Source organism: Mirounga angustirostris, unplaced genomic scaffold (genome assembly GCF_029215605.1).
Source record: "Mirounga angustirostris isolate CCGP_5_RB_7025 unplaced genomic scaffold, mMirAng1.0.hap1 SCAF_4, whole genome shotgun sequence".
Classification (NCBI taxonomy): Eukaryota; Metazoa; Chordata; class Mammalia; order Carnivora; family Phocidae; genus Mirounga; species Mirounga angustirostris.
Window position 1 is genome coordinate 88,611,058 of NW_026991712.1, and position 26,986 is coordinate 88,638,043.

General features: G+C 41.6%; 1 protein-coding gene across 1 annotated transcript; it reads left to right on the forward strand.

Moving 5' to 3' along the window:
* Window positions 1-23,723: 23,723 nt before the first annotated feature.
* On the forward strand, window positions 23,724-24,319 carry LOC135363981 (late cornified envelope protein 1C-like). The gene has a single exon (XM_064587466.1). The coding sequence runs from the start codon at window positions 23,726-23,728 to the stop codon at window positions 24,014-24,016; it is 291 nt and encodes a 96-aa protein (XP_064443536.1). The 5' UTR covers window positions 23,724-23,725; the 3' UTR covers window positions 24,017-24,319.
* The last annotated feature ends 2,667 nt before the right edge of the window (window positions 24,320-26,986 follow it).

Here is a 26,986-nt window from a genome sequence, read left to right on the forward strand (position 1 = left end):
GACAGTGGGCTCCTTCAGGGTACAAACACTGTCTTCATCTTTGCAAGCTGGTACCTAGCAAAGCTTCTGGTTCAGCTTTGGAGCTATATAAATTTCTGTGAAATGAATGAGGACATTCCAGGTGAGGGAATATAGACTGACTAAATGTTTGAAGGTGGGGAGATGTTATGTGTTTTTTGGGGAAAAGAGACTGCCGTACATGTGCTGGGTGATTGGTGCTGATGAGCAGCAGACAGTGACCTTGGGATCAGGCCCATGGAGGGCAGATTCACCAGGACAGCTGGGATTGCTGGGTGGAAAATGCAATGAGACCTGGGCTTTGGCTCTAAACAGTCAAATGTGACACTTTATAGTATACTGTATATATTTTTAAAAATTCTATTGAGTAGCATAAGGAGGTAGAAAGGCATTGGCTTATGTTTAGAAGGCCTGGGTATACTTCCGGTTCTGACAGAAATACGCTGTGTGTTTTTGGACAACTGGCCTCCCCTCTCTGAGGCTCAGATTTTCTACTTTGTGAAACATGATAATTCCAAAAGCTCTTTCCAAACATTAACATGGTATGACTTTCCCATAGGGAACAGAGAGCCAAAGGGCAGACACGTCTGAATGACTGTTGGCAGGAGGTGGGAGCAGGGGTGAGAGTGGGGATGATGGAGTCAGGGGCACCAGTTAGAAGAGAAGCAATGATAAGGACCTAGCCTCAGATAGCAGCAGTAGAAGAGGAAAGGGAGGGACACATTTAAAAATGACCTTTAGCTAAGAATACACAGAACTAGAGGGCTGAGAGAATGGAGGCAGACAGGGGAGGAGTCAAATCACACATTATGATCATAAGAGACAAAACGAGGGAATGCAGAAGGTAAGGCTAGGAGCAGGGCAGAGACCAGAGTCCTGTTCAAACATGTTGTGTCTGTGCCCACAGGACACCAAAAACTATACGACCATGCACTGCACATACACGGCTGTGCATAAACTGTGTACACACTGCTGGGCAGCAGTACAGGGGCATGATGAGGGACAGAAAGGAAGGAGATTTCACCTATTGGGCCGAGTTTGTGCTGGGCACTGTGGAGAAGCATGAGAAATGCAGGCAAGGAAGCTCTGGGTCCCAGAGGAGCAATCCTCCTTCCTGGTACCAGGGCTTGGTCAGGGAACAGAAAGCATTCCAGACTGAGAGGTGCCAGAGCTGGAAGGAGCCCAATAGTCAGACAGAACATCCCCAATGCTTGGTCCGAGGACTGTGTCAGCACTCGGTGACATCCTTAACAGGCCACCAAAGAATGAGAAAATGTTACCATACTTTGTGGAATTTGGTATAAGGTTGTGGAGCTCCATTTCTTTGGAAGGTCTTTTTTTTTTCTGTTTTCTCTTTTGAGACTATACACTTTCTAGAGTCATTAATTTTAAAATTAGCTTTATTTATTGAAGTGATAGTAATTATAAAGGGCTTTTTGCCCTTACTTGGGAAAATTAAAAGTTGGCCCTCTTTACCAATTGTGCTGTTTTTTTTTTTTTTTTTTTAATAATTTTAGTTTTGGTGAACTCCAAAAGCCTGGGTACTATGAATGTGGTCTGTCCAGTTTGTCACTAAGAAATATGGAAAAGGTGAGATAGACAAAAGAAGGGACTTACTTTAGGTCACATTTTATCAAATGCCCGAGAGAAGACTTGAACACTGGATACCCGACCAAAACCCAAACCAAATCAAACGAAACAAAACAAAATAAAACGAAAACCAACCAAATGAAACCAGACTTTGGCCAATGTCAAAATCTACGCAGGAAATTCTCTTTCCCTCTTGTATGCTCCTCACCGCCATCCCCCTTAAAGCCAAGGCTTTGCAATGATGGCAGGACCAGACTTGTGTGGCACCCACACCTGTCTCTTCCCAGACTCTCCAGGACACAGTGCAAGGCTCTGGCCCATCCCTGTTCTCAGGAGACACGCTGTGGCCTGCACTGTGACCTGACTGAGATGGAACCCATTCTCCTTTGCCTTCATCCAGCCTCTCATATCAGAGGGGATTAAACCCTTCAAACCACCTCTTCCTTTCCTGACTCTGAGGAAATTCCTAGTTGTGAGAAGTAATTCACTTTTAAGGTCCCCATGCTGGCTTTTACCCACCAGGCCTTTCCATGCCCAGAACCAATGATTTCATCATCATGATAGGGATGCCCTGGGATGCTTTGCTGCCCTATGGGACTGAGCTTACCTTTGCCCTGTGTGGCCCCAAGATGTAGAATGAAGCCCCTGAAAGGTTGAGGATCCACAAGGATTTGCCTCCAGGCTCTTGGTCTTATTTGGTAATATTACTCACTCCCATGCTTCTAATTACCACCTTATACTAACGACTAGCAAATCTGTATTTCCAGACCAGGCCTGATACCTGGTGCTTCAGATCCATGGGATATCCAGGTGCCTCCTCAGTGTCATCATCTGGTTGTCTCAAGGACTTGTTGGTCTCAACACTGGTTCCACAACTGAACTTGTCATTGCTCCTCCTACTCACTCTTCATTTTGGTGAACAACACCACCATGCACCCCTACCAGCCACCCTACAGACTGGACCAGAAACCTGGCACCACCTCTAACCACATCCCACCACTCACCAAGTCCTGATGATCTATCACCTAGATGGGTAATGTATGCCACACACGGTGTATGTGATTTTAAGAAGCCCCTCCCTGGTCTGGTCTTCATCAGATCTTGCCTGATTGCCAAAGAGATCCCTTAACCTATTTCCTTGTCTGCGGTCTCTCTAGTGCAAACCGTCTTATGCAGAGAAGCCAAAATGATCATTCCAAAAGACAAATGTAAAAGAATTTCTTGTCTTTAAGAAATAAATACACTGGGATGCCTGGGTGGCTCAGATGGTTAAGCGTCTGCCTTCGGCTCAGGTCATGATCCCAGGGTCCTGGGATCGAGCCCCACATCGGTCCTGGCTCAGCAAGGAGCCTGCTTCTTCCTCTCCCTCTGCCTCTCTCCCTGCTCATGCTTTCTCTCTCTCTCTCTCTCTCTCTCTCTCTCTCTCTCTCTCTGTATCTCTGTGTCTCAAATGAATAAATAAATAAATAAAAAGATTTAAAAAAAAAGAAAGAAATACACTGAAGTGTTTAGGAGCAAAGAGGTATCACATTGGCAATTTACTCTCAAAATGTTCAGGAAAAAGAAAACAAAACATAGATGATAGAAAGATAGATACAGATATACAAACAGATATATAGTTATATAGATAGATATGTATCTATATACATATAGCATATACATGTGAATCTATACATATGTATACCAGCTTTATATACATATATCTATATATACACATAGATATATATACATCTCTCTCTGTATATTTATACATATATATATATACACACACACATATATCTTCTTCCTGAACATACATACATATCTATGTATCGCTCTATAAAAATACATACACACATGTACACAGAAGGGGGTGGAAAAGATATCAACATTTGGGAATTTCAGTGAATCTGTGTGGAGGTTGTCCAGAAATTTTTTGTATTGTTTTTGACACTTCTATGTAAGTCTGAAATTGTGTTAAGATAAATAATTTTTAAATAATGCATTTTAAATGTAAAGAGTCTGTGTCATTATCTTACATAGAATCCCTCGTTGGTTCCTCATAGCCTCTACCTACAGGACCGAATCTAAATTTTGACACAACACAGCCCGCCCACCTCTCCAGGTTTTTCTCACTACTCCCTGGGTCATGCTTCTGCCCCATCAGGAAGGACTTTCTTGTAGTTCCTGGCAGACAACCTACTATTTCTCATTGCAAAGCCTTTGCTCATGTGATCTTTCTGACCATATCCCCAACACCCACCCACCCATTTCTGGCTACGGGGTAAATCAGAGAAATGATTCAAACATATAGAATGGTGGATGGAGCTGGATGAACTTTCCATTTCTCCATACCTTCTTCTTCCTGGATGGCTATGGTTTGTTCCATTTTTTGCTATGTGTGGTTCCCCTCATCCTGGAATACAGATACAAAGGATTCTGAGGCATAGCCTATGATTTTAAGTGGGTTAGAGGCAGGTGCAGAAAACTTGAGTAGTGCCTCTGGGGAGACCAAAGTCTCCTGATAAGACCCTTGAATTGGTGGTTTTTATCTCTTGTCACTCAATCGAGAGGGCAGTTGTCATGAAGTCTGGTCCTGCTCCACTCCTGGTTCTCTTTACAGAGATAAATAAATCTCTAGTCAGTCCCCTGTGAAGTGTGTCAGGCAAATTTAAGCTGGAGCTGGAGGCTTTTGTGTGCCTGTACCTGTGTGTTTGCTGGGGTAGGGGCAGGGGTAAGAGGTAGCAAGGTACAACTTTCCTCTGCCAAGAAGTACCCGACCCTTCACCCTGCCTTTAGGGATGCCAACCAGTTATCACATCTAATTTTAAAAAGTAATATTCCCTTATATATATGGGTGACATCTTCTTTATCTATTCATCTGTTGAAGGGCATCTCAGCTCTTTCCACAGTTTGGCTATTGAGGACATTGCTGCTATGAACATTGGGGTGCAGGTGTCCCTGCTTTTCACTACATCTGTATCTTTGGGGTAAATGCCCTAAGTAGTGTAATTGCTGGGTCATAGGGTAGCTCTATTTTTTATTTTTTGAGGAACCTCCACACTGTTTTCCAAAGTGGCTGTACCAACTTGCTTTCCCACCGACAGTGTAAGAGGGTTCCCCTTTTTTCACAACCTCTCCAACATTTGTTGTTTCTTGCATTGTCAATTTTTGCCATTCTAACTGGTGTAATGTGGTATCTCAATGTGGTTTTGATTTGAATTTCCCTGATGGCTAATGATGATGAACATTTTTTCATGCGTCTGTTGCCATTTGTATGTCTTCTTTGGAGAAGTGTTTGTTCATGTCTTCTGCACATTTTTTTGGACTTGATTGTTTGTTTTTTGGGTGTTGAGTTTGAGAAGTTCTTTATAGATCTTGGATACCAGCCTTTTATCTGTACTGTCAGTTGCAAATATCTTCTCCCATTCCGTGGGTTGCCTCTTTGTTTTGTTGACTGTTTCCTTTGCTGTGCAGAAGCTTTTTATCTTGATGAAGTCCCAAAAGTTCATTTTCGCTTTTGTTTCCCTTGCCTTTGGGGACGTGTCTTGAAAGAAGTTGCTGTGGCTGATGTCGAAGAGGTTACTGCCTAAGTTCTCCTCTAGGATTTTGATGAATTCCTGTCTCACATTGAGGTCTTTCATCCATTTAGAGTTTATCTTTGTGTATGGTGTTAGAGAATGGTTGAGTTTCATTCTTCTATATATAGCAGTCCAATTTTCCCAGCACAATTTATTGAAGACTGTCTTTTTTTCCATTGCACATTTTTTTCCTGCTTTGTCAAAGATTAGTTGACCATAGAGTTGAGGGTCCATATCTGGGCTCTCTATTCTGTTCCATTGATCTTTGTCTGTTTTGGGGCCAATACCATGCTGTCTTGGTGATCACAGCTCTGTAATATAGCTTGAAATATTACTCAGCCATCAGAAAGGATAAATACCCAATTTTTGCATCAACATAGATGAAACTGGAGGAGATTATGCTAAGTGAAATAAGTCAAGGAGAGAAAGTCAATGGTTTCACTTATCTGTGGTTTCACTTGGTTGTGGAACTTAAGGAATAGCATGGAGGACATTAGGGGAAGGAAGGGAAAAATGAAGAGGGGGACATCAGAGGGGGAGAAGAACCATGAGAGACTATGGACTCCAGGAAACAAACTGAGGGTTTTAGAGGGGAGGGGGATGGGGGGATGGGTGAGCTCAGTGATGGGTATTAAGGAGGGCACATATTGCATGGAGCACTGGGTGTTATACACAAACAATGAATCATGGAACACTACATCAAAAACTAATGATGTACTGTATAGTGACTAACATAACGTAATAAAAAAAATAAAAATAAAATAAAAGTAAAAGACAAAAAGAAATAAAAAAGAGAACTATAGGGCAATATCTCTGATGAACAGACTCTTAACTATAGAAACTAACTGATAGTTACCAGAAGGAAGGTGGGTGGGTGGATGGCTTAAATAGGTGATAGGGATACGAAGTGCACTTGTGATTGGCACCAGGTGATGTATGGAATTGTTGAATCACTATATATATTTTTATTATGTTATGTTAGTCACCATACAGTATATTATACACCTGAAAGTAATATTTCACTGCATGTTAACTAAGTGGAATTTAAATAAAAACTTTTTAAAAAGGAAAAAAAAAAACAAAGTATTAATTTTAAAAAGTACTTGTGAGACATCCCCTTCCCCAAGCAAGAAAACATTCTGTTAAGATCCCATGGATGGGGAGGAAGGATGTCCACTGGCCTGGAATACCCAGATCTATAGGATACAACAGCCACTTATACATTCTCTGACCTGGTGGGAACCTGTGGAGCTGGAGACTGTTTTTCCTTCAGGAGCACTTAGGAGGGCATGGTCCTCTCACTAGCTTTAGGTTTGATGAAGATAAAGGAGAATCATGGTTACAAATCATCTTGCTCCTCCAAACTTGAGGGCCCTTACTTGACTTTCTGTATTGTTCAGAATCAGGGAAATAGGCAAGTGAGAGAAACTGAACCTGAACTAAAGAAAACAGAAGGCTAAGTTGATCTCTACATTAAGAAACTGACCATAGAAGAGGGGGGGACAAGAAATGAGTGTGCACACACACTGAATACCTGGTTGGTGGTAAAGATTCTATGCAATTTTAGAAAGGAAGGAAAGATTTTTTTTTTGAGGGTGGTAATTTCTATCTGTGTGATATCTATGTATCTATCTATTCATCATCTATCATCTATCTTTCATATATCTATCTATCATCTCTCTATCATCTATCTATTTTTCTATACCTAGATACATAGTGAGAAATGTGATTTAAAGAAGTTTTGCTCTGAGTATTAATGGAAAATTCCCTTGATATTTTTCTAGTGATCTTAAGCATTTAATTGCTTTCTGAGGTACTTCTCTGATGTGATACACTTCTTAAAGCAGTCACAAAACTGTCTGATTTTATGCAGGTTTCAAAAAATATGTAGCTAAAACATATTTTAATTACAAATATATGGAAATTTATAAATACATGACTGTTTATGTAAAATACATTCTTAAGTGTTAAAATATAGACTCAGTCCCTGGTTCTTAAGATTAAAGAGAAATGCATTAAATAAGCAGTTTGAAATATAGTTCATTTTAGGTAGCAAGGAACCAGGCAAAATGTCTCTCACCATTCTGGGCATGAGACATGGCAATGGTACAAAGAATGGAAATGCAGAGCCCAAGTGTGGGTCCCAGGAGCCTCTGGTCCCACTACCCGTGGCTCCCTCCTGGGTAACTTCCTTCTGCTCTCAGCAATAAAGCAGAGGCAGGGTAGACAGAGGCAGTGGAGGACCCCCTCCCTGCCTTTTCTTTTTCTATGCACACCCTTCAGCTGGGATGGTGCTGGCAAGTGGGCATGTGGAATCCAGATAAGCAGGTATCATGTTTGCTTTCTGGTAGGGAGAGCAAATGCTGTGTCTGGAATTCTGAGTCATATCAAAGGCTCTGTAAGGTCTATGTCCTGTACTACACACACACATGCACCCTCAATTTGTCTCCACTACTCTGAGGACTCTCTCTCTGGGCAATGTCCTTTGCTGGGCACTGAGGGAAGTACATATAAATAAAATGCATCCCCAGATGTTTGCTGAAGACCTAGAATGTAGTTAAGACAAAATTGGATACCATAAAAAATTGAAGCAGTATAAAGAGATCCTGTTTTCAAGTTGCTTAGAGTCTAGCAACTGGCAAAAGCGAAAATGAACAAAAGGGGAGCTCAATTTTTTTTTTTTTTTTTTTTTTTTTTTTTTTTTTTTTTTTTTAATTTTTTTATTCTTATGTTAATCCCCTTACATTACAACATTAGTTTTAGATGAAGTGTTCCATGATTCATTGTTTGTGCATAACACCCAGTGCTCCATGCAGAATGTGCCCTCCTAAATACCCACCACCAGGCTAACCCATCCTCCCACCCCCCTCCCCTCTAGAACCCTGTTTGTTTTTCAGAGTCCATCGTCTCTCATGGTTCGTCTACCCCTCCGATTTCCCCCGCTTCATTCTTCCCCTCCCGCTACCTTCTTCTTCTTCTTCTTTTTTTTTTTTTCTTAACATATATTGCATTATTTGTTTCAGAGGTACAGATCTGAGATTCAACAGTCTTGCACAATTCACAGCGCTTACCAGAGCACATACACTCCCCAGTGTCTATCACCCAGTCCCCCCATCCCTCCCACCCCACCCCCCACTCCAACAACACTCAGTTTGTTTCCTGCGATTAAGAATTCCTCATATCAGTGAGATCATATGATACATGTCTTTCTCTGTTTGACTTATTTCACTCAACATAATACCCTCCAGTTCCATCCACGTCGTTGCAAATGGCAAGATCTCATTCCTTTTGATGGCTGCATAATATTCCATTGAATATATATACCACATCTTCTTTATCCATTCATCTGTCGATGGACATCTTGGCTCTTTCCACAGTTTGGCTATTGTGGACATTGCTGCTATAAACATCGGGGTGCACGTAGCCCTTCGGATCCCTACTTTTGTATCTTTGGGGTAAATACCCAGTAGTGCAATTGCTGGATCATATGGTAGCTCTATTTTCAACTTTTTGAGGAACCTCCATACAGTTTTCCAGAGTGGCTGCACCAGCTTGCATTCCCACCAACAGTGGAGGAGGGTGGGGAGCTCAATTTTTATGTAAATATAGACTCTTAGGTTTCCATTGAGAATCAGATTGTGGACAAAGAAATAAGACTCTCTGGGGGAAGACAAGACCCAAAGATTCAGCTCAAGAGAGGAGAATAGAATTGCAGCCAGCTGGTATGAATGGAGTGGCCAGTGATGCACCTATGTATGTCCCCATCACCACGTAGGTCCAAAAGGAGCAGCAGCAGGGCTATACAGTAGGGCTGACCTTGCTGAGGACCTCATGGGGGCTAATAAAAAGGCCTTACCAGCAATAGAAGACTGGTACAGCCTGGGGGAAGGAGGCAGGTGGTGGAAACCCTAGAGGTTACAAAAGGGATGTGATGGAAGACTCTCCAGAGTCAGTGAGCCCAAAGCTGTAGTGACAGAGAGTACCATCCAGCATGGAGGCCAAAGCTAACCTGAGAAACAAGTTAGGGCTCTTGGAAACAAAACTTAGACATCCCAAGAAGGAGGGGATGAAGATGTAATGAGAAGTTATCTATTTCCATTTTAAATGAGTAGTGTCCGATATTTTGAGATTCCAACAGAGTAGAAAAGAAAAAATACCCTTAAAATATAAAATTCAAATGGTATCTTTTTCATGAAGCCTTTCTCATCCCCAAGAAATGCGTCCTCTCTGTCTAAAGGTAGACACTCTTTCTTATGTCCACTGCTTTTCCCACATCTACTAGGATATGTAGAATATTCCTCTTGTTTCTTAAGACATTTGGGCATCTGATTTGTTAACCTCAATAGTATGAAACACTGAAGGACAGAGCCACAAATGTCTTCCTCAAAACTAGCACAGAGCCAGACTCATAACAAGATCTCTGAGCTCCTCCTTTTGTTGTGAGGCTGCTCAGGAACATGGGTCTATGCAAGGGTGTGGTCTTGGATGCCAATGACATTGAGTGGCTGTTTGCATGGTAAGACCACCTCAGGACCACCTTAGGTGTGGTGTAGAAACAGAATTCATTCAGGCACACCTAAAAAAAATATATGGACTCAACATTTAGCGAGCACCTACTATGTTCTAGGCACTGAAGTAACACTCAGAGATAAATAAAGGCTTAGTGTCTGCCTCACAAGTCATGAGAACTAGAGCAGGAAGCAGACTGTATAAATTATTTCAACAATATATAATAAGTACTTTGGTGGAGTTATTTGGAAGCTGTTGTAGAGGTAGGGAAGGAAAGGAACCAGCCAGGAGGTATTAAACACTGAAGGATGAGGGAGGCTCGGCTCAGTATCGTCTTCTCAATGCACTCATGGTGAGTGCAGGCCAAGGATGCCCTCCCTTTTCTCCCAGAAGTTTCCTGATTTGAGGGAGAACTTTATCCATCCCTCTGGCTCAGAGAAGTCTTCCCACATCTTCTCCACTTCCACCTAACTCTATGGCAAACCATTCCATTGTGCTACCATCATTCTCACAAAAGCCCAAAAGAGGGCGCCTGGGTGGCTCAGTCGTTAAGTGTCTGCCTTCGGCTCAGGTCATGATCCCAGGGTCCTGGGATCGAGTCCCACATCGGGCTCCCCACTCTGCGGGAAGCCTGCTTCTCCCTCTCCCACTCCTCCTGCTTGTGTTCCTGCTCTCGCTATGTCTCTCTCTGTCAAATAAATAAATAAATAAATAAATAAATAAATAAATAAATAAGCCCAAAAGAGACTGAGAATTGGGCATCTGGAAGGAATGTCCAGAAATTAGTCCAAGGCACTGACCAATTTCCAGGATTACAAGCTGTATGATGGGGGCCTGTTCTTGCTACACCTCAAGGGTCTTTGTGAGGCCTAATTAGGTGGAAAGGACTGGAATCATCAAGAACACCCCATAACTGGAAAACTCCATTTACAGAGAGTCAACGTGTCTGCAGCAGCAAATACCACTTAATGAGTACCTACCTTGCATTGGCCATTTCCTGGGCACAGAAAAAACAGGGCACAGCAAAACCCATACAGGCTCTTCTTCCTCAGGGCCGACATCCAGTGGCGGGGTAGGGGAGGAAGATAGATGATAAGCACATACACAATCAAGGAACAAATAAGTGAACAACAGCATCTCAGGGAAGGCATGAGGGCTATGAAGAAACCACAACATGGTAATGTTTCATTAGAGTGGTTAAGGAAGGCCTCTGTGAGGCTGGGACATTGGAGATGGGCTCGATGATGGCAAGGTGGTCATACAAAATTTGTGGATAGAGGCAGACCAAGAGCAAGTGCAAAGGCCTGAGACAGGGATGGTTTTGATGTGTTTGATGAGTATTACAAGACTACAGCATGTTAGACGAAGAGCGGGTGAGTTCAGCATACTAGGCAGTGACCATGTTCCATGGAGTGCAGGCTGTAGAAGGGTCTGAGCTATTAGTGAACTGATCTGAGTTTTGCTTGAGAAAGGACACTCTGACCTTGGAAGGCAAGCTGAGCCAAAGCACAAGTCAAGGCTCCTGTCCTCTTATCTTGCATCCATATCAGAACCCAGGGAGTATATTTTTATTCTAATTTTTTATTTTAAACTTAGCCAAGAAGAAACCAAGTTTCAGTAAGGGAGTAGTGATACACTTACTGATACTAAGTGTAGGTCTCTTTGCACTATATTGCACATCGTGGCTTTTCCTGAAAAGTGTCTTGATTTTGAAAGTATATCTTTGTCCAGCTGAGTACATTCAACCCTATTAGACTGCTGACTCCTATTTGAGGAGGCAGTCATTGTAACAAGTGGCCTCTTGCTGAAGGAACTTCCTCCTACTGCCCTTCTCGCAGGCAGAACCACCATCTCAGATTAGCCCTACTGTACTTGTTAATCTGGCCTTCATCTAGTCCTCCCTCTCTCACCCCTCAGAGTTCTTGGCTACTCTGGGGTGCCCCAGAGTTCAGTAAGAGCCACACAGGGCTGGTGGGCTCTGTCTTTCCAGAACCCACCAGGGTTCTGGAATGGAATTCACACTTCTTATTTCATTTTCAGCCATCCCATGCCTACAGCAGGGGTTTCAAGGAAGAACATAGTAGGAAGAACAAAGAACATAGTCTCAAGCCAACCAGCCCTTCCATTTTATTTCTCTCTGCTTCCTACACTCAAGCCAAATTGAACCACTTAATCCCTTCATACCCACAGTGTTTCTCCCCATCACTCCTTCACTCAAGTAGTTCCCTCTGGGGTCCTGCTCCATCCCCTTTTGGCACCCATCTCTTGGTACTCATTCTTCAAAACCCAGATCATATGTCATCTCCCCCAGGAAGGTGCTCTGAAAATCCACTAAGCCTCTGTGAGATTTCCTATTGCTAAGTTCTCAGAGCATTTGCATGGGCATGGACTCTGGAATCAGAAAACTCTGGGTTTGACTCTTAGTGACTCTCTGAGTACCTTGGGAGTGTGATTTGTCCTCTCTGAACCTCAGTCTCCTTGTCTCTAAGGTAAGGAGGATAATCACACATACATCATAGTGTTGTTGTGCCAAGGAGATGAGATCACGCATGTAAGGACACTGGGACTGACCCCTGCTCACTCTGAATCCTTCAGGGCACAAACTACCCCATTCATCACCATTTCCTTGGAGGTGTCTCAGTGTGGATACCCAAGATTTGCTTTTTAGAGCCTTCCTGAGGTGGAGTCCTTCTTTTCCAGGCCTGCACTTCTGCATCATGACACTAGAGGGTAGCAAGAGACCACAGGCACTTTGAACACTGGCAGGCCATCTTGGATGCTTTTCCTCTTGGCTATACTATACCAGGTTCAATCCCAATTGTGTCTGTCTCCAATAGACATCTTTTTAACCTCCACAGTGGTACCTTGTCTAGTTAGATTGTTTTATTTATTTATTAATTTGTGTTTGTTGTTGTGACTATTACCTAGTAGAGTGGTACAAATGGAGAGAGGGAAAAGATGGCAGAGGAGTAGGGGAGGGACCCTATTCTAACCAGTCCCGGAATTGAACTGGATATCTACCAGACCACTCTGAACACCCACAAAATCAGCCTGAGATGTAAGAAGATAGATCTCTACAAACAGAATATGGCAGGCGGTTGGTTTCGAGGTATGAATCGGGGAGCCATAATTCCACAGGCAGATATCCAAGGATAAATGGAAGGGGGAGGGAGCCTAGCCATGGGGATCCTACACCGCTGGTGAGAGATAGCCTCCCTCACTGGGGACGGAGCACAGACTCAGAACGGTAGCAATGGGGAAAGGACTTTAGGGCAGCCCCCAGGACAGAAACCCAGAGCAGGGCCCCGTGTGCAAACTGGGGGCGGCTGGTGGTTTTAGAAGCACAAAGGGCAGAGATGTGCCCTGACCTGGCGGTGAGGACTGGGAGCACTGCTGAGGGGCGCATAACCCAGGACGCTGCAGTTTATAGTAGCACAAACAGAAATGGAGATAGTGTGGCCTGGAGAGCTCACTGAAGAACAGACTGTGATCTCTCTGCTCTTAGGCAGAGGGTTAGAAAAGGTCTCTTCTACTCTGAAGAGACATGGAAAGCCGCCAGGGAAAGCTGCCAGAGAGCAAAAGCCCCCCAAAACCGGTTTTCACTGAGCCCATCCCCCGCCACAGGGGGCAGGGTAACTCTGCCCAAACAGGGTTCCTGAGTAATAGGGTGGCAGGCCCCTCCCCCAGAAGACAGGCTGGGAGAACAAGAGGCCAGCAACCCTAGGTCCCTAGAAAACAGGTGCATCTTGCTTGGGTTCTGGTCAATAATTTGGACTCTATACATTCTCTCAACCACCCCTGAACAGAGTGACTAGGAGGAGGAACCCCCAAAATAGGAAAGACTCAGAGATTATGACTTATGCCACAGATTTACAAGTGGATTCAGATATAACCAAGATGTCGGAGATGGAATTCAGGCTAGCAATTGTGAAGACAATAGCTAGAATGGAGAAACCAATTAATGGCAACATAGAGTCTGTAAGGGCAGAAATGAAAGGTGAACTGGCAGAATTTAAAAATGAAATCCAATCTAATCTAGATAATCTAACAGCTAGGGTAAGTGAGACAGAAGAACAAATTAGTGACCTGGAAGAACATTTAATAGATAAAAAGGGAAAAGAGGAGGCCAGGGAAAAACAACTCAGAATCCATGAAAATAGAATCAGAGAAATAAGTGACACCATGAAACATTCCAATGTCAGAATTACTGGAATCCCTGCGGGGGTGGAGAGAGAGAGAGGACTAGAAGATATAGTTGAGCAAATCATAGCTGAGAACTTCCCTAATCTGGAGAATGAAACATTTGTGTCCTAGAGGCAGAGAGGACCCCTCACAAGATCAAGGAAAACAGGCCAACACCCCAATAGTAAATCTCACAAATCTTAGAAACAAGGAAACCATCTTAAGGGCAGTTAGGGGGAAGAGATTCCTTATGTATAGAGGGAGGAATATCAGAATAAAGTCAGACCTATCCACAGAGACCTGGCAAGCCAGAAAGGGCTGGCAAGACATATTCAGGGTACTAAACGAGAACATGCAACCAAGAATACTTTATCCGGCAAGGCTGTCATTTAGAATGGATGGATAGATGCAGAACCTCCAAGACCGGCAGAAACTGAAAGAATATGTGACCACTAAGCCAGCCCTGCAAGAAATATTAAGGGGGATCCTATAAAAGGAGAAAGACCCCAAGAGTGATATAGAAAAGAAATTTAGAGGGACAATCTATAAAAACAAGGTCTTCACAGGCAACATGATGACAATAAATTCATATCTTTCAATAATCACAGGAACGGCCTAAATGCTCCCATAGAATGGCACAGGGTTGCAGGTTGGATGAAAGAACAGGCCTCATCCATATGCTGTCTACAAGAGACTCATTCTGAACCTAAAGATACATCCAGACTGAAAGTGAAGGGATGGAGATCCATCTTCCATGCCAACAGACCTCAAAAGAAAGGTGGGATAGCAATTCTTATATCAGACAAATTAGATTTTAAACTGAAGACTGTAGTTAGAGACACAGAAGGACACTATATCATTCTTAAAGGATCTATCCAATAAGAAGATCTAACAATCGTAAATATCTATGCCCCCAACATGGGAGCAGCCATCTACATAAGTCAACTGTTAACCAAACTAAAGAGTCATATTGATAACAATACGTTAATTGTAGGAGACCTCAATACTCCACTCTCAGCAATAGACAGATCATCTAAGCAGAAAATCAACAAAGAAACAAGAGCTTTGAATGACACATTGGACCAGAACATTCCACCCTAAAACAACAGAATACTCTTCTTCTCGAGCGCACATGGAACTTTCTCCAGAATAGACCACATACTGGGTCACAAATCAGGTCTCAACCGATACCAAAAGATTGAGATTATTCCCTGCATATTCTCAGACCACAATGCTCTAAAACTGGCACTCAATCACAAGAAAAAATTTGGCAGAAATTCAAACACTTGGAAGCTAAAGACCACTCTGCTCAAGAATGTTTGAATCAACCAGGAAATCAAAGAAGAATTTAAACAATTCGTGGAAATCAATGAGAATGAAAACACATCGGTCCAAAACCTATGAGATACTGCAAAGGCGGTCTGAAGGGGGAAGTACATAGCCATCCAAGCCTCACTCAAAAATATAGAAAAATCCCAAATTCACCAATTAACTCTACACCTTAAAGAACTAGAGAAAAAGCAACAAATGATGCCTAAGCCACACATTAGAAGAGATGTAATTAAAATTAGAGCAGAAATCAATGAAACCAGGCACACAGTAGATCAGATCAACGAAACTAGAAGTTGGTTCTTTGAAAGAATTAATAAGATCGATAAACCACTGGCCAGACTTATCCAAAAGAAAAGAGAAAGGACCCAAATTCATAAAATTATGAATGAAAGGAGAGAGATCACGACTAACACCAAGGAAATAGAAACAATTATTAGAAATTATTATCAACAACTATATGCCAATAAACTGAGCAATCTGGATGAAATGGAGACCTTCCTGAAAGCTATAAGCTGCCAAGACTGAAACAGGAAGAAATTGACAACCTGAATAGGTCAATAACCAGTAACGAGATTGAAGCAGTGACCAAAAACCTCCCAAAAAACAAGAGTCCTGGGCATTTTGGATTCCCTGGAGAATTCTACCAAACATTTAAAGAAGAAATAATACCTATTCTACTGAAACTGTTTCAAAAAAGAGAAACAGAAGGAAAACTTCCAAATTCATTCTATAAGGCCCGCATTACCTTAATCCCCAAACCAGGCAAAGACCCCACCAAAAAGGAGAATTTCAGACCAATATCCCTGATGACTATGGAGTCCAAAATCCTCAGCAAAATCCTAGCTAATAGGATCCAACAATACATTAAAAGGATCATCCACCAGACCAAGTGGGATTTATCCCCGGGATGCAAGGGAGGTTCAACAGTCACTAACCAATCAATGTGGTAGAACACATTAATAAGAGGAGGGAGAAGAACCATATGGTGCTCTCAATTGACTCAGAAAAAGCATTTGACAAAATACAACATCCTTTCCTGATTAAAACTCTTCAGAGTATAGGGATAGAGGGAACATTCCTCAAGATCATAAAATCCATCTATGAAAAACCCACAGCGAATATCATCCTCAATGGGGAAAAGCTAAGAGCCTTTCCCTTAAGATCAGGAACAAGTCAAGGATGCCCACTCTCGCCACTGTTGTTCAACATAGTACTAGAAGTCCTAGCAACAGCACTCAGACAACGAAAAGAAATGAAAGGTATTCAAATTGGCAAAGAAGTCAAACTCTCTTTTCGCAGACGACATGATACTTTATGTGCAAAACCCAAAAGACTCCACCCCCAAATTACTAGAACCCATACAGCAATTCAGTAATGTGGCAGGATACAAAATCAATGCACAGAAATCAGTTGCTTTCTTATGCACTAACAACACAACCGTAGAAAGAGAAATTAGAGACACGATTCCATTTACAATAGCACCAAAAACCATAAGATACCTCGGAATAAACCTAACCAAAGAGGTAAAGGATCTATATTCTAGGAACTACAGAACACTCATGAAAGAAATTGAAGAAGACACAAAAAGATGGAAAAATATTCCGTGTTAATGGATCGGAAGAATAAATATTGGTCAATGTCTATGCTACCCAGAGCAATCTATACCTTCAATGCCATCCCGATCAAAATTCCAATGACATTTTTCAAAGTGCTGGAACAAACAATCCTAAAATTTGTATGGAACCAGAAAAGACCCCGAATCACCAAGGAAATGTTGGAAAAGAAAAACAAAGCTGGGGGCATCACGTAGCCCGATTTCAAGCTATATTACAAAGCTGTGATCACCAAGACAGCATGGTACTGGCACAAAAACAGACATATAGACCAATGGAACAGAATAGAGAGCCCAGATATGGACCCTCAACTCCATGGTCAACTAATCTTTGACAAAGCAGGAAAAAACATGCAATGGAAAAAAAACAGTCTCTTCAATAAATGGTGCTGGGAAAATTGGACAGCCACATGCAGAAGAATGAAACGCGACCATTCTTTAACACCATTCACAAAGATAACCTCAAAGTGGATGAAAGACCTCAATGTGAGACAGGAATCCATCAAAATCCTAGAGGAGAACATAGGCAGTAACCTCTTTGACATCGCCCACAGCAACGTCTTTCAAAATACATCTCCAAAAGCTAGTGAAACAAAAGCAAAAAGGAACTTTTGGGACTTCATCAAGATAAAAAGCTTTTGCACAGCAAAGGAAACAGTCAACCAAACAAAGAGGCAACCCACAGAATGGGGGAAGATATTTGCAAATGACACTACGGATAAAGGGCTGGTATCCAAGATCTATAAAGAACTTCTCAAACTCAACACCCAAAAAACAAATAGTCAAGTCAAAAAGTGGGCAGAAGATATGAAAAGACGTTTCTCTGAAGAAGACATACAAATGGCTAACAGACACATGAAAAGATGTTCATCATCATTAGCCATCAGGGAAATCCAAATTAAAACCACATTGAGATACCACCCTACACCAGTTAGACTGGCAAAAATGGACAGGGATAGAAACAACAAATGTTGGAGAGGTTGGGGAGAAAGGGGAACCCTCTTACACTGTTGGTGGGAATGCAAGTTGGTACAGCCACTTTGGAAAACAGTGTGGATGTTCCTCAAAAATTTAAAAATAGAGCTACCCTATGACCCAGCAATTGCACTCCTGGGTATTTACCCCAAAGACACAGATGTAGTGAAAAGAAGGGCCCTATGCACCCCAATGTTCATAGCAGCGATGTCTGCAATAGCCAAACTGTGGAAAGAGCTGAGATGCCCTTCAACAGATGAATGCATAAAGAAGATGTGGTCCATACATACAATGGAATAGTACTCAGCCATCACAAAGGATGAATACCCAACTTTTACATCAACATGGATGGGACTGGAGGAGATTATGCTAAGTGAAATAAGTCAAGCAGAGAAAGTCAATTATCATATGGTTTCACTTATTTGTGGAACATAAGGAATAGCATGGAGGACATTAGGAGAAGGAAGGGTAAAATGGGTTGGGGGGAATTGGAGGGAGAGATGAACCATGAGAGACTATGGACTCTGAGAAACAAACAGGGTTTTAGAGGGGAGAGGGGAGGGGGGATTGGTTAGCCCAGTGATGGGTATTAAGGAGGGCACGAACTGCATGGAGCACTGGGTGTTATATGAAAACAATGGATCGTGGATCACCACATCAAAAACCAATGATGTATTTATGGTGACTAACATAACATAACAAAATTTTTTTAAAAAATTGACAAATTTCACCACATAGAAAAAAATTCTGTATGACAGAACACATCCTTTTTTTCAAAGATGGAAAAATTAACCAAGTAAGGAAAAATAAAATACATAGGTCAGTAATAGAATTAAAATTCATAATAAACAGTAAGTTCTTGCAATTTTATAGAAAATAAGTAAAACTACAAAGCTATGGGCAAAGCACATGAACAAATAGCTCAGAGAGAGATATAAGTGACTAATAGATTTTAAAATCTATTTTTTTTGCATAAATCTTTTTTGCATAAATCTTTTGCATAGATTTGCATAAATCTATGTTTATGCATACAAATAACCAAAGAACTACATATAAAACAGTGATGACTTTTCAGGAGTGAGTTCTATTAGATTTATTCCTTTATACTGAACTGGAAAAAACTTAAGACAGATAACAAAGCTCAGTATTGTTGAAGGTGATCAGAAATGGGTCTTAGTGTTGTTGGAAATATAAATTGCCATAACCATCTGGGTGGAAATTTGGCGATTCATTATTCAACACATAATTGTTATGCATACAAATTAAAATTTAAAATGAGCATGCTTTAAAATGAGCATAATCGCTTTTATATAACAACTGAGCTTCTAAGAATGTAACCCAAGGAGAAAGAAAAGCTTTGATAAAAAAAATCATGTGCATAAGAACGATTACCACAAGAAGTAAAAATAATAGTAAGAGTTAGAAAAGTTATAAGATATAAGAGCATAATACAGAATAAATTAGATTTATATTTACCAGAATAGATAATTCAAACTTATAATTTTAAAAGTTGCTATTTAAGATAGCAAAAATTATAGTGTCTAAAATATTAGTGTGAAATATTTTTGATAAAATGAGGAGACGTTACTGAAAGGCATCGCAGAATACCAAAAGAGAGATAGATATACCATATTCAAGGATGGTTCAAAAGGGAAATTATGGAAAAAAATCTTACATTTCTTCATTTATAAATGCATATACTTAGTGATATTTCTATCAAAATTCTAAAGATATTTTCTTTTCTTTACTTTCATTTGTGTCAAATGACAAGCTGCCTCTAAATTTTATATGAAAGAGCAAAGCTCTAGTAATCACCAAGACAATCTTAAAGGGGGGGGCAAAGTTATGGAACCTATGTGATATCACAATTGATTACATACCTATAGTAATTAAGGCAGCAGGATATTATCATTGGGATAAACAAATTGGCAGTGAAAAGAATGATCAGGCCAGTTACAGAGCTACACAAATGTGGAAACTCAGTTATGACTGAGGAGGTATTTCAAATTACTGGGAAAATAAAATATTTGATTATGATAGACAACTGATTATCCATTTGGAAAAAAATGTTAAAATAAACATAAAATGTACAAAAATTCCATTCTGGGTTAAAGAAAAACCTTAATTTTAAAAAGAAAATTAGTCTTTACTACTTTTTTTAAGAAAGCAGAAAAGAACAGATTTCTGAGCTTATGAATGGTTGAGACTTCATAAAGTCATGAAAAGTGCACATAGCTTTGTTAATGATGCAAAGATAGAGCTATATTAAAAATAAATTACCTGCTCAGAAATGACCCATTAAAAAGCAAACAAGAGGAAAGATGTTCACAACTCATTTAATACTGCTGCACTAGACCTAGACACATCGCTAAAGGCAAGGGAAGCAAAGGCAAAAAGGAACTATTGGGACTTTATCAAGATAAAAAGCTTTTGCACAGCAAAGGAAACAGTCAACAAAACCAAAAGACAACCGACAGAATGGGAGAAGATATTTGCAAATGACATATCAGATAAAGGGCTAGTATCCAAAATCTATAAAGAACTTATCAAACTCAACACCCAAAGAACAAATAATCCAATCAAGAAATGGGCAGAAGACATGAACAGACATTTTTCCAAAGAAGACATCCAAATGGCCCACAGACACATGAAAAAGTGCTCAACATCGCTTGGCATCAGGGAAATCCAAATTAAAACCTCACACCAGTCAGAATGGCTAAAATGAACAAGTCAGGAAAGGACAGATGTTGGCGAGGATGCGGAGAAAGGGGAACCCTCCTACACTGTTGGTGGGAATGCAAGCTGGTGCAGCCACTCTGGAAAACAGTACGGAGGTTCCTCAAAAAGTTGAAAATAGAGCGACCATTCGACCCAGCAATTGCACTACTGGGTATTTACCCCAAAGATACAAATGTAGGGATCCGAAGGGCTACGTGCACCCCAATGTTTCTAGTAGCAATGTCCACAATAGCCAAACTATGGAAAGAGCCAAGATGTCCATCAACAGATGAATGGATAAAGAAGAAGTGGTATATATATATACAATGGAATATTACGCAGCCATCAAAAAACCCGAGTTCTTGCCATTTGCAACAATGTGGATGGAACTAGAGGGTATTACGATGAGCGAAATAAGTCAATCAGAGAAAGACATGTATCATATGACCTCACTGATATGAGGAATTCTTAATCTCAGGAAACAAACTGAGGGTTGCTGGAGTGGTGGGGGGTGGGAGGGATGGGGTGGCTGGGTGATAGACATTGGGGAGGGTGTTGCTATGGTGAGCGTTGTGAATTGTGTAAGACTGTTGAATCACAGACCTGTACCTCTGAAACAAATAATACATTATATGTTATAAAGAAGAAGAAGAAGAAGAAGAAGGAGGAGGAGGAGGAGGAGGAGGAGGAGGAGGAGGAGAAGGAGAAGGAGAAGAAAAGAAGAAGAAGAAGAAGAAGAAGAAGAAGAAGAAGAAGAAGAAGAAGAAGAAGAAGAAGAAGAAGAAGAAGAAGAAGAAGAAGATAGTAGGAAGGGAAAAAATGAAGGGGGGGGGAATTGGAGGGGGAGAAAATCCATGAGAGACTATGGACACTGAGAAACAAACTGAGGGTTCTAGAGGGAAGGGGGTGGGGGGATGGGTTAGCCTGGTGATGGGTATTAAAGAGAGCACATATTGAATGGAGCACTGGGTGTTATACACAAACAATGAATCATGGAATACTACATCAAAAACAAATGATGTAATGTATGGTGATTAACATAACATAATAAAATAAAATTTTAAAAGATGCTGCACTAGAAACCAGAATATGTGAAGAACTTACAGATCCTAACAAAAAGAGGCAAATAGAAATTTTTTTAAAAAGAACAAATAATTCATAGAAAAGTAAACAAAAATGATCAACAAACATGAAAAGATGGTCATGATTATTACTAAGCAGGAAACACATAAAAAAAGTACAAGGGAATATCAATTAACATACATCAAATGGCAGTTACTTAAGTTTAGCAACAATGTACAGAAAGAGTGATTCTTATAAACCATAAGTGGAAACAGAAATTGACAAGAGCAAATTGGAGGGATGGGAATGATCGAAAATTCAACGCTTCCACTTATAGATGATTAACTTGGAGATCCTCTCCAACACATACGCAAGCACACACACACAAATATCCCCAAAACTGCAATATTTATAGGGCAAGTAGTGCAAACAACTTGAATGCACATCCCAAAGAGACAGGATATCAAAATCACACTGTGCTCGTAAGATGGATACTATAAGGTTGTAAAAATGAATAAATGACAGCTACACAGATCAACTTGAATAATATACAAAAATAATGTTTAAAGAAGAGAGCAAGTTGCAGATGAGAACCTCAAGTATGATGCCATTTCTACAAAACTGAAACCACACACACTATAATATTGAACGTATCAGGATTACCAGCATGGAATAAAACATGAAGGAATATATTAAAATTTTGGCTTAAACCAGGTTGATTGTAATCATTAAATTAACATTTGGGAGTAAAGAAAGGAAGTTGGGGTTAGGAGTATGGGTTCCAAGAATGAGAGGCTAGAGTACTGACTGATAGATAGTGGTAGGAATTTACCCTCTACCCCATTTCTAAGCAGCCCTATTCCAAGCTGGGAGCAGCTGCTCTGAGCCCCATGGAAGGAGGCAGGAAGGAGCTGCCAGTCACCACCTGTCACAGGACCTCGTGGGTGGCAGGAGGCAGTCCCCTCGTGCCCAGGTCCTGTCTCACAGGCTGAGGGCAGAGCCCAAAGCCGGGATAAAAGGGCTTCAGAGTCAGAGCACCTCCATACACTCCTCTCCTGAGGTGCTGACAGACCCAGTGCTGCCTGTGCACTGGTAAGTGTCCCCTGGGACTGAGAGCAGAGCCTTCCGCAGAGGGAGCTCAAACCAGAGCAGGAGGTGGGGCCTGGGGGGCAGAGCCTTTGCAGTGTGTGTGTGTGTGTGTGGGTGTGGTGGGTGGCAGTGAGAAGAAGATGAGGTTGGGTTCATATTAGCAAAGAACAAGTCGCAGGGACACTGAGGGAGGGGCAAGGAGCTAGGAAGGCTGGGAACATGAGTAGAAGGAACTGTGTGAGTGTGACAGTACACTAGAAAAAACAAACTGATCTGTAGTTGTTGGTCTCTGGTTGGAAGGATTTGCAACACTGACCACCATACCAACCCATAACTGTTGTCAACAGGGAGGTTTATCTTTGAAAGCATAACTGTCCCTCCAGGGAAAAGTAAAGATGGGAACAGTGACACTCAGCCAGCAGAGAGGAAATCACAACTGACTGACTTATTTTAAGCACTCAGACAAAAGGACTTCAGAGTTGAGTAGGAACAACTCAAATCTTGATGCTGAGGTGTTAGTTTGAGGGGAGCGTCTGCAAGATGCCAGGGCAGCGGGGCCCGGTCAGGGGCCCGGTGCAAGTCCCAGCTTACAGTAAATTATCTTCTCCCTCAGCTCATTCTTCCAGCCAATCTGCAATGTCCTTTGCGGGTGTGGACTTCTATGTCCCTACAGGACAAGGATATCTAGAAAGTTCTGCAAGAGGGAATGACTGTTTTCCCTAAAGAAACAATTTCATTTCTAAACTGTCACCTAGATTTACTATTTCCGTGATTTTTGCTGTAGAATATCTCCTCTAGATGTTTGATTTTGAGCACTTTTTCTTAACATATTTTGGCTTCAGTTCTCTAATTCTATAACAGATGAAGCACTCCAGAGATGATGTGAGGGCATTTGGGGAACTATTAGAAATAATGAAAGTCTCTCTGTTGAATTATCAAGGACTCCATTTAAACAGTTCATCAAATAAAGGCACTAGAAATGATGTTGAGGACAGGAAGGGGTGGGGCAGGGGGGCTCAGGGTCCTGGGTCTGACTCACTGTGTGACTCTCCCTCAGCTCCTGACCCTGCCAGCCGAGATGTCCTGCCAGCAGAACCAGCAGCAGTGCCAGCCCCCTCCCAAGTGTCCCGCGCCCAAGTGCCCCCCCAAGTGCCCCCCCAAGTGCCCCCCAGTCTCTTCCTGCTGCGGCTCCAGCTCTGGGGGCGGCGGCTGCTGCAGCTCTGGGGGCGGCGGCTGCTGCCTGAGCCACCACAGGCGACGCAGTTCCCACCGTCACAGACACCAGAGCCCTGGCTGCTGCAGCCAGCCCTCGGGGGGCTCCAGCTGCTGTGGAGGGGGCAGCGGTCAGTCGTCTGGAGGCTGCTGCTGAAGTGGACCCTGAGCCAAGGAGCGCAGGCTTGGGGACAGCGAGTGGCCAAAGCCCTCCTCCTGTTCCTGCTCCCCCTGCTGGGCCTGCCCAAGGGGCTGAGTTGTCTCAGTGAAGGTTCTGAGCTCTGGGCTGGTGGGTCCCTCTGCCCTGGGATTCAGAAGGCTGAATCCTCTCCCCTAATTCCATCTGCTGACCTCTGACACCAACTGTGTTATTTGCCCTGGGATCCCCAAACCACAGACTCTAATCCACGCCCCAGCTACTCTCCTTGCCTTCTGCTCCTCAAGTGAAACAATAAAACCAGAAATCTGCTTACCATCCTGTTCTAGACTCTTCCTGGCCTGCTTGCATCCCAGTATTTTATTTTTCCACCACTATGCATTCTCTTGCTGCCCAGAGATCTTGGAAATCAAATTTGTGCTAGTTGCATGGTTGGTGATGGGAGGAGGGGAGAGAAAATGGCTCTGCCTCGTACTCTGACACCATTTCTCAGACAAATACTTTGTAGCTCTTCTGGAACTTGAACTTGGACTTTCTTTGGGGTCCAAACAAGTCACAAGGGCAATGCATATTCCATTCCTCCCCTGGTCTCCTCCTCCTTCTCCATTGTGACATTGCCCCAACTCACCCTCAAATTTCTTTCTCCTTCAGCCAAAAAATTTATTTAGAAAATTATACATGAATTTTCTACAAATAGCCCACGAAACAAACATGATGTTTCTAACTAGAAACATCCATGTAGCATGCGGCAAAGATTATAAAAATTAAAAGGCCTATAAGGAATTAGGGAATTTTAAAAAATCGGTTACTTCTCCCCTTTCTCCCCTCAGTTTTTTCAGGTCAAATACTTCATCTCTATGTTCTCTAAAAAAAAAAAAATATTGATTTTCCTTTTTTTTTAAGATTTTATTTATTTTTTTATTTGCCAGAGGGAGAGAGCGCGCACAAGCAGGGGGAGCAGCAGGTAGAGGGAGAGAGAAGCAGGCTCCCCACTGAGCAAGGAGCCTGAGGTGGGGCTTGATCGCAGGACCCGGGGATCAAAACCTGAGCCGAAGGCAGACACTTAACCATCTGAGCCACCCAGGCGCCCCTGCTTTCCCTTTTAACAACAGCCCTGAAGCAGCACTAATTGTGATCATTGTTCTTTCATCTTTTGGTTCCCTTCAGATGTCTAACTCTGTCCCTTCTTCCTACCATTACCTCCTCACTCCAGGGATCCTGGTTAGTCTCCTTCAGCTTAAATATACATGCACACACACACACACACACACAAATGCATATATGCAATAAACCCTTATTAAGTTTTAGAATCATTTTATTACTGTATTAATTTACACAATAAAATTCACTAATTTTTAAATATACAATTCAATAACTTTTGCCGAATATATGCAGTTATGTAACCCTAAATGCAATCAATGCAATTTAAAATGTAGTTGGTGGCTAATCATTATTTGGAGAAAATTTAAAGAATAACACATAATCCAAAATTTATAAAGGGAAATGTGGATATATGAAATCGATGTGGTTAAATGTGGAAAAAATAAATTCTTAAATAGTAGAAAGCACTATTAAAAAGATATAAAGATTATTTGTCTTTCTCAGTGTGGTTTATTTTATCTAACATAATACCCTCTAGGTCCATCCATGTTGTGGTAAATAGCAAGTCTCATTCTTTTCTATGGCCAAATGATATTCCATTGTATGTGTATATGTATATATGTATATACATATATACCTCTTCATCTTTTTTTTTTTTTTTTTTTTTTTTTTTTAAAGATTTTATTTATTTATTTGAGACAGAGAGAATGAGAGAGAGAGAGCACATGAGAGGGGGGAGGGTCAGAGGGAGAAGCAGACCCCCTGCTGAGCAGGGAGCCCGACGCGGGACTCGATCCCGGGACTCCGGGATCATGACCTGAGCCGAAGGCAGTCGCTTAACCAACTGAGCCACCCAGGCGCCCTATACCTCTTCATCTTTATCCATTCTATTGATGGACACTTAAGTTGCTGTCACATCTTGGCTATTGTCAAAAATGCTGTGATAAACATAGGGGTGCATACACATTTTTGAATTAGTCTTTTTATTTTCTTTGGGTGGAATTATTGAATCATATGGTATTTCTATTTTTAATTTTTTGAGGACTTTCCATACTGTTTTCCACAGTGACTCTACCAACTTATATTCCGTCCAACAGTGCATGAGGGCTCCTTTTTCTCCACATCAGCAGTGTTGCCAACGCTTTTTGTTTCCTGTGTTGTTGATTTTAGCCATTCTGACAGGTGTAAGGTGATATCTCATTGTGGTTTTGATTTGCATTTCCCTAATAGTGATGTTTTCATGTATCTGTTGGCCATCGTATGTCTTCTTTAGAAAAATGTCTGCTCATGTTCTCTGCCCATTTTTTAATCAGATTGTTTTTTTAATGTTGACTTGTACAAGTTTCTTATATATTTTGGATATTAACCCCTTATCAGATATATCATTTCTTCTCTTATATATCTTCTCTCATTCAGTGGGTTGCCTTTTTATTTTGTTGATTGTTTCCTTTTTTGTGCAAAAGCTTGATGTAGACACATCAGTATTTTTGCTTTTGTTTCCCTTGCCTTAGGAGATGGATCTAGGAGAATGTTGCTATGGCCAATGTCAGAGAAATTACTATCAGTGTTATCTTCTAGGATTTTTATGTTTTCTGGTCTCATATTTATGTCTTTAGCCAATTTTAAAAATATTTATTTATTTATTTTAGAGAGAGAGAGAGAGAGAGAGAGAGAGAGAGAGCATGCAAATGTGCAGAGGGGAGGGTCAGAGGGAGAGGGAGAGAGAAACTTCAGCAGACTTCACGCTTTGCTCTGAGCCCGACATGGGGCTTGCTCTCACGACTTTGAGATCAGGACCAGAGCCAAAACCAAGAGTCGGATGCTTAATGGACTGTGCCACCCAGGTACCCCTGTCTTTAGTCCATTTGG

Coding starts and splice junctions, on each gene's coding strand:
- LOC135363981 (XM_064587466.1), top strand. CDS start 23,726: ATGTCCTGCCAGCAGAACCAGCAGCAGTGCCAGCCCCCTCCCAAGTGT.